Here is an 8,896-nt window from a genome sequence, read left to right as displayed (position 1 = left end):
GTACAAAATGAAGCAGGGCACAGGCTGATAGAATTTTGTCAAGAGAATACGATGGTCATAGCAAACACTCTTTTCCAACAACCCAAGAGACGGCTCTACACATGGACATCACCAGACGGTCATCACAGAAATCAGATCGACTATATGCTCTGCAGCCAAAGATGGAGAAGCTCTATACAGTCGGTAAAAACAAGACCAGGAGCTGACTGTGGCTCAGACCATGAGCTTCTCCTTGCAAAGTTTAGGCTTAAACTGAAGAAAGTAGGGAAAAGCACTAGGCCACTCAGGTATGAATTAAATCATATCCCTGTTGAATATACAGTAGAGGTGACAAATAGATTTAAGGAATTAGATCTGATAGACAGAGTGCCTGAAGAACTATGGACAGAGGTTCGCGACATTGTACAACAGGTAGCAACCAAAACCATCCCAAAGAAAAAGAAATGCAAGAAAGCAAAATGGCTGTCTGAGGAAGCTTTGCAAATAGCGGAGGAAAGGAGGAAAGCGAAAGGCAAGGGAGAAAAACATAGATATGCCCAATTGAATGCAGAATTCCAGAGAATAGCTAGAAGAGATAAGAATGCCTTCTTAAATGAACAGTGCAAAGAAATAGAAGAAAACAATAGAATAGGGAGGACCAGAGATCTTTTCAAGAAAATTGGAGAGATGAAGGGAACATTCCATGCAAAAATGGGCATGATAAAGGACCAAAATGGCAGGGACCTAACAGAGGCAGATGAGATTAAGAAGAGGTGGCAAAATTACACAGAAGAACTATACAAGAATGAGCTTAACGTCCCAGATAATCACAATGAGGTGGTCACTGACCTCGAGCCAGACATCCTAGAATGTGAAGTGAAGTGGGCCTTAGAAAAGCTGAGCAACAACAAAGCTAATTCCAATTCCAAAGAAAGGCAGTGCCAAAGAATGTTCAAACTATCGCACCATTGCACTCATTTCTCATGCTAGTAAAGTCATGCTTAAAATCCTACAAGCTAGACTTCAGCAGTATGTGGATCGAGAACTACCAGAAGTACAGGCAGGATTTCGAAGAGGCAGAGGAACTAGAGATCAAATTGCCAACATAGGCTGGATCATGGAGAAAGCTAGGGAGTTCCAGAAAAACATCTACTTCTGCTTCATTGACTATGCTAAAGCCTTTGATTGTGTGGATCATAACAAACTGTGGCAAGTTCTTAAAGAGATGGGAGTACCAGACCATCTTATTTGTCTCTTGAGAAATCTATATGCGGGTCAAGAAGCAACAGTGAGAACTGGACACGGAACCACTGATTGGTTCAAAATTGGGAAAGGAGTCCGGCAAGGCTGTATACTGTCGCCCTGCCTATTTAACTTATATGCAGAGCACATCATGAGAAAGGCAGGGCTAGATGAATCAAAAGTTGGAATTAAGATTGCTGGAAGAAATATCAACAACCTAAGATACGCAGATGATACCACTCTAATGGCAGAAAGTGAAGAAGAACTAAAGAGCCTCTTGTTGCGGGTGAAGAAGGAGAGTGCAAAACTTGGGTTGAAACTTAACATTAAGAAAACCAAGATCATGGCATCTGGCCCTCTCAATTCCTGGCAAATAGATGGGGAAGAAATGGAGGTAGTGACAGATTTTGTTTTCCTGGGCTCCAAGATCACTGCAGATGGCGACTGTAGCCAAGAAATTAAAAGACGCTTGCTCCTGGGGAGGAAAGCCATGGCAAATCTAGACAGCACACTAAAAAGCAGAGACATCACCCTGTCAACAAAAGTGCGTATAGTCAAGGCTATGGTCTTCCCAGTTGCAATGTATGGCAGTGAAAGTTGGACAATAAGAAAGGCTGAGCGCCAAAGAATTGAGGCCTTTGAACTGTGGTGCTGGAGAAGACTCCTGCGAGTCCCTTGGACTGCAAGGCGATCAAACCGGTCAGTCCTAGAGGAGATCAACCCTGACTGCTCTTTAGAAGGCCAGATCCTGAAGCTAAAACTCAAATACTTTGGCCACCTAATGAGAAGGAAGGACTCACTGGAGAAGAGCCTAATGCTGGGAAAGATCGAGGGCAATTGAAGAAGGGGACGACAGAGAATGAGGTGGCTGGATGGAGTCACTGAAGCAGTAGGCGTGAGCTTAAATGGCCTCCAGAAGATGGTGGAAGACAGGAAGGCCTGGAGGAACGTTGTCCATAGGGTCGCGATGAGTCGGACACGACTTCGCAGCTAACAACAACAACAACAACAAACACTCTTTTCTTTGGTGAGAGTCAAGAGCAGAGGAGGGTCAATATAACATAATAATAATAATAATAATAATAATAATAATAATAATAATAATAATAATAATAATAATAATAATAATAATAATAATAATAATAATAATAATAATAATAATAAGTTGGAAGGGACCTTGGAGGTCATCTAGTCCAACCCCCTGCTCAGGCAGGAAACCCTATACCATTTCAGACAAATGGCTGTCCAGTCTCTTCTTAAAAACTTCCAGTGTTGGAGCATTCAGCACTTCTGGAGGCAGGTTGTTCCACTGGTTAGATGTTCTAACTGTCAGGAAGTTTCTCCTTATTTCTAGATCGCTTCTCTCCTTGACTAGTTTCCATCCGTTGCTTCTTGTCCTGCTTTCAGATGCTTTGGAGAATAGCTTGACTCCCTCTTCTTTGTGGCAGCCCCTGAGATATTGGAGCACTGCTATCATGTCACCCCTCACCCTTCTCTTCATTAAACTACACATACCCAATTCCAGCAACCGTTCCCTATATGTTTAGCCTCCAGTCCCCCAATCATCTTTGTTGCTCTTCTCTGTACTCTTTCTAGAGTCGCGACATCTTTTTTACATCGTGGTGACCAAAACTGGATGCAGTATTCCAGATGTGGCCTTACCAAGGCACTGTAAAGTAGTATTAGTACTTCACGTGATCTTGATTCTATCCCTCTGTTAATGCAGCCTAGCACTGTGTTGGCTTTTTTGGCATACAGCCTTCTTTTCTAATTATGCTGCATCTACACTCAATCCTGACCTTTCCTTGTAGTAGTTGTGGTATGTTAGTCATGTTAGTGTGTGGTGTCAAAAAACCAGGAGGCTAAGAGCAGTTTTTCTGACTAGCAAATTCTGTTAAAAGGCATACACTTTCAAGAGCTGCAGCACCCTTGTTCATAGAGTGTCTAGTTCAGGGGTTCTCAACCTTGGCAACTTTATGATGTGTGAAATTCAATTCCCAGACTTTTCCAAGTGCCAGTGGAACATCCACAATTCGTAACACTTCTTCCCTTGCAAGTAGAAAATAATTTAGGTGGATCCCAATGACTTTTCATGCAATGGAATTACAAGTATTGGCTATTAACACTCCCGAGATAGTTATCTCTCATTAACTTTCTTTTAATTGAAGAGTTTGGACTCTCTGGAATAAAAAAGACATGTCTAGAGTCAGGGCATCACTTTTCCTTGTCTTCCCTCGAGATTTTCCAAAGCCACTTGGAATGTTTGGCTCCTCTGGGTGTAAATGAAGGGACTCCGGATGGGAGTGGTGACAGTGTAGAGAACAGAAGCTGCCTTATCCAAGAAAAAGCTGCAGAAGTGATGAGCACAAATAAGAGAATAACAGAGTTGGAAGGGATCTTGGAGGTCGTCTACTCCAACCTCTTGCTTAAGTAGGAAACTCTACACCATTTCAGAAAAATGGTTGTCCAATCCCTCTATAGTTCCTAGGAAATAAGTGGCAAAGTAGAACGTGGAATAAGAATGTTGCGAAGGGCCTTGGAAATCTTTTAGTAGTCCAACCTCCTGTCAATAGTAGGAGATCCTGAACCATTCTGAGCAAATGGTTGTCCAGTTTCTTCTTAAAAACCTCTAATAATGGAGCACCCACAATTCTGGAGGCGAGTCGTTCCACTGATTAATTGTTCTAACTGTCAGGAAAATTCTCCTTAGTTCTAGGTTGCTTTTCTCCTTGATTAGTTTCCATCCATTGCTTCTTGCCCTGCCTTCATGAGACTAGATTGTCCTCCTCTTCTTTGTGGCAGCTCCTTAGATATTGGAACACTATCATGTCATCTCTAGTCCTTTTCACTAGAGTAGACAAATGTAGATGCAAGGTCCAAAACACAGAGCTACCACCATGATATGAGATGTGCAAATGGAGGTATCCTTGCTCTGGCCTGGACCAGACTCTGCCTTGAGCTGAGTATTCCTGAGAAACATGTATACCCAAGTTAATCTTGCCTTAGGTCCAGGAGCCAATTGGGTGACTTTGATCCAATTACTCTCAGCCAATAGGGTGACTTTGACCCAATTACCTTTCTTCCTAAGAAGAAGAAGAAGGAAGTAGCAAGTGACTTCCTAAAACGTTGCCAAAAAACCTCTATAATCTTGCCCATATAGTCCCCCAGAGTCAAAACTGATTTGAGGTACATATGTATGCATGTAATAGACACACACAAACACATACAAAAAAACTCAAGGTTTCATGAGGAGCAGGGTCTTTTGGGAGTGGGCCCTTAGTTATGGAATGACCTTCCAATGAAATTATCCTTGGCTTCTATGGTGAAGCATCTTCTGAAAGGTCTGTTGGAGTCAAAGATTCAGATATGGGGTATCAACCCACTTCATGGGTTTGAAGTCTCTTCTTGGATTCTAGAACAGAAAGTTGCTAAGAAAGGATGTGAACAAATGAATATTACACATTTAAGTAAAGGGAAATGATGCTACTTTATTGAATAACTGTTATCAAGCCATCACTTGTAACACCTAGATAATTATAGACACATGACAGGTAATGTCTTTATTGTGATTAAATGTAAATTAAATATGTTTAAAAATTGTGGCAATTTGCAGTAACTAGTTTATTCATGATTAGTTTCTGATATGCCAAGGAAGTGGGGGGATGCCTCTGAAAAATATGAATGTGCTCCATCTGAGGGAGTCCACGGGATTCAATTAATTAATTAATTTTCATTCCATCCATCTCCCATGAAAGGTGACTCTCAGGTTATAAAGCAAATAGAAAAATAATTAAAATATTAATACACAGATCAAGATTTATATATATATATATATGGGTTTCCATATCTACATATTTATTTGCATAAAGAAATATTCACTTTCAGTATTCAGAAAAAATATCAAAAGTGAGCCATCAGCCCCACCTCACCCAAAGATTTGTAAACCAATTAGTGCTAAGTTTTCTTCTGTGGTGCAACAATGGGAAAGATGTATTTTCTCTGTATTTGGCTCATAGCGTCCCTCATATCTCGGTTTCTTAAGGTGTATATGATAGGATTGAGAAGAGGAGTGACTATTGTGTAGAATATGGAAGCCATTTTGTTCACACTGGTGTTAAACAGGGGGACAAGGTACACAAAAAGACATGGTACAAAAATGAGGCTGACAACTATTAAATGAGAGCTGCAGGTGTACAGAGCCTTCCCTCCACCCTCTCCGAAACGTCCTTGGAGTGTGGTCAAGATGATGGCATAGGAGATCAGCAAAATAATGAAGCACATCAGGGACAGGAGACCACTGTTCGCCAGCAAGAGTATCTCAGTCACTTGGGTATCAACACAAGCCAGTTTGGCAATCTGTGGAACATCACAAAAGAAATTGTCCACTTCATTTGGCCCACAGAACGGGAGCCGCAGGACCAGGAACACTTGGCTGCCAGAGTGAAGGAGGCCTCCAGCCCAACACCAACACAACAGTCTAATGCAGCGTGGCCGGTCCATCTTGGTTGTGTATGTCAGTGGATGGCAAATGGCCACATAGCGATCGTAGGCCATGAGGGTAAGGAGGAACATCTCTGAACCTCCAAGGAAGTGTAGGAAAAAGATCTGGGACATACAGCCCGCAAATGAGATTGTCCTGCCACAGACGATCAGGTCTGTTGCCACCTTGGGAGCCACCACTGAACCCAAAGCAGCATCGATGATGGATAAATTTGCTAAGAAAAAGTACATGGGCAACTTTAGAAGACATGGATCTACATACACCGTCAATATTATGAGAATGTTACCCAACAGTGTGGCAACATAACACATCATGACCAAGACAGATAGAAGGAGTTGGGTGGGTCGAGATCTGGAAAGACCCAAGAAGGTGAATTCGGCAACTCTGGAGGCATTCATGAAGGTGACAGGACCTTGGAAGAAAAAAAGAATAGTTTAGCTCCACAACTGCCTTGGTGGAGCAGTGGCTAATGCCTCCTTAAGTAACACCAGCTGCCTGCAATTAGTGCAGGTTCGCGTCCCACCAGGCTCAAGGTTGACTCAGCCTTCCATCCTTCCGAGGTAGGTAAAATGAGGACCCAGATTGTTGGGGGCAATTAAGCTGACTTTGTAATAATGCCGCTTGGGGTGTGTGTGTGTGAAAGCCCTAATAAGCAGGCATATACATAGAATGAAGGCTACTGCTAAGCTTGTAAGCCGCCCTGAGTCTTCGGAGAAGGGCGGGATATAAATGGAATTAAAATAAAATAATAAAAAAACTATTCCAAGTTAGCTTCACAACTTCTAACAGTTCGTGATAACATGGATCAATAAAAAATTTGCATAGGAATAAAATGACCCTCCGATGCCACCTAGTGCAAAGAGAAGCAATGTTAACTTCAATATCTATTACAAGACACCCTTCAGATTGCCTTTCACATTGTCTACTCCAAGTCAGTTCATAGAAACCTGAGTTTTCATGGGTAAGTAGATGCTGGGTTACTGCAATTCTTCAGTTTTGGGAAGGCTACCAGTTTCTCATTGGGATAGAAGCCAAAGTTCCACTGAACCTGAAAGCAGATTCTAAATTTTACCCCACCCAGTATAGATCAATTTATTCATTAATCCATTCCATTTTCATAATGGAAAAATAAAAATGAAACAGTTCATATGCAGCTCATGAAATACAACGTTTTTCTGGAGATGACACATGATCTCGTTTAAGTAGCTTCTCAAACACAAAATAAACAGATATGTCCAGAATCTTTTCCACCAGTACTGCAAAGATCTCCAGAAGATTAAAAAAATTAATAGTACTAATGACAGCAGTAATGCTCCAAGTTGCATACACTGATATGATCTAAGAAGCAGAGAAATCTAGCATAGAAAGGAACCATTAACCATCAAGTAACACCATGGAAAAGGACTCCTAAAATTGTCCAGCTAAGGATGACAAGGAATGACTTTCCCTATCCAGCCAAAGTCCATTTAAGATATGATTCTTTGCAAGAATTACTTGATTCCGAGGTTCTATGGGAAGTAGCGAGTGGAAGTTAGATCCCCATTCTGCTCTTTTCGAACTCAAAAATTCTCATAATTTTTCAAGGGGAAAATATAACACCTTAAATACGTAGATCGTGTCTGCTGATCTGGAATTAACTCCCGCTGACAAAGAGTCTCAGATTTAAGTCCACACATAGTTCTCGATGGTCAGATATTCATCCAACTTTTGACTAAATCCTGAAGACGTGAACCTATATCAGATCTGCTATTTCTGATCAGGAGATAAACAGAAGCATAAGAGTCGAGATTTATTTATTCACTCACTGTAGCAAAACATTTTCAGAGTCTTGAAAAATGTGTTATGGCAATCTGATCTGAATGATCAGAAGTCAGCACAATGTGTAGGGAGAATTATGCACCAGTTAAATAGGCATGTAGCTAGAAAATTCTGTACGTGCATGTGAATCTGTGTGAGATTTGTCTTCCCTTTTCTTCTTGCTTGTGTGCTTGTAAAGCTGCTCTGGATTTTAGGTCAGTAAACTATTTCTGTGGTATTAGAATAAGAGCAACTAGCACAGTGGGAACAGGATACCGACTACCATCGCACTCATTCCACCAAGGTATATAGAACACATATGATATGTGTGTGTGCATGCTCACACACACACACAGAGAGAGAGAGAGAGAGAGAGGGAAAGAGAGACAGAGACGAGAGACAGACAGCGACAGAGAGAATAAGCCAACATTGTTTTATAGCTATTCTGTAGGAGATGACCAGGCTGACCTGGAGGGAAGGGTCAAATGCATCATCAGTCATGAGTTCCCGCATGCCCAAAAAAGATCTAGGTCCAGTCCACCTTGAATTCCTTTCTATTCTTAACTCCCACTAATTTCCCTTGACCGTTAGTAGTTTAGATTCTTGTAGAGATCTTAAGCTTGTAATAAATCTTTATACTCATTTGAACTGCCTGAATCTCTTGATTTCTCCAGCCCTTGACATATTCTCCAAAAGAATGGACAAAACGGTGGGTTGGGATCCCACTCTAAGGTCTCTAGCTAAGTCCACCTTTAAACCATCCATCTCTCAGGATCGCTAACTGTCCATGATTCCATGGCCATCATTCTACTTCTAATTCCCAAGATGTATCGTTAGCCTGCCTTATAATATCTTTAGAATTGTGGTCCCTTGAGAGATCAAGGAAATTGGTAAAGTGTTGAAGAGGGAAAAATAAATAAAGAATAAGTAGCACTCCATCTCAGGATAATGACTAATAACTCAGGATAGCATCAATGCAGAAATGGAACTTACAAATCCTTCTTCTCAAGTTCCTCAAACCCCCATCCCAAAATAGACAAGATCCTCACTGCATATCAAAGCCACTCCAAAATTCTTAATTTTGAATTTGTAGCCCTGATTTGTTCAGGACTCACCTACCTTCTACGGTTACTTTATTTCTGAAACCAAGTGGGGGAATCTCACATTATCTGTTCATTCTGCTTGCTTAGACAGACCTCCGAGATGCAATAAAGATCACACCTTACCCTTTTTCCTCTTTTCCTCTTTGGAAAATCAAGCACAGGGTGTGACAAGGGAATGACTCCTGCTTCTCCTGCCTCTCCTGCACCAAGTAACATATAAGAAATATTTCGGCAGCTTCTTATTAAGCCTTAGGGAAGCCACTCTTTTGAGGCC

At 41.4% G+C, this 8,896-nt stretch overlaps 1 protein-coding gene across 1 annotated transcript; it reads right to left on the bottom strand.

Moving 5' to 3' along the window:
• Positions 1-5,175: 5,175 nt before the first annotated feature.
• On the bottom strand, positions 5,176-7,805 carry LOC308676373 (olfactory receptor 4Q3-like; the record flags this gene model as incomplete). The annotated part of the gene is made up of 2 exons (XM_081342186.1): positions 5,176-6,134; positions 7,796-7,805. The coding sequence occupies 2 exons, from the start codon at positions 7,803-7,805 to the stop codon at positions 5,176-5,178; spliced, it is 969 nt and encodes a 322-aa protein (XP_081198312.1).
• Positions 7,806-8,896: the final 1,091 nt, after the last annotated feature.

Source organism: Vipera berus (assembly GCF_964194415.1).
Source record: "Vipera berus genome assembly, chromosome: W".
In the NCBI taxonomy this organism is placed as follows: domain Eukaryota; kingdom Metazoa; phylum Chordata; class Lepidosauria; order Squamata; family Viperidae; genus Vipera; species Vipera berus.
The sequence above is the reverse complement of the archived record's forward strand: the minus strand, read 5'-3'. Positions and strand labels throughout refer to the sequence as shown.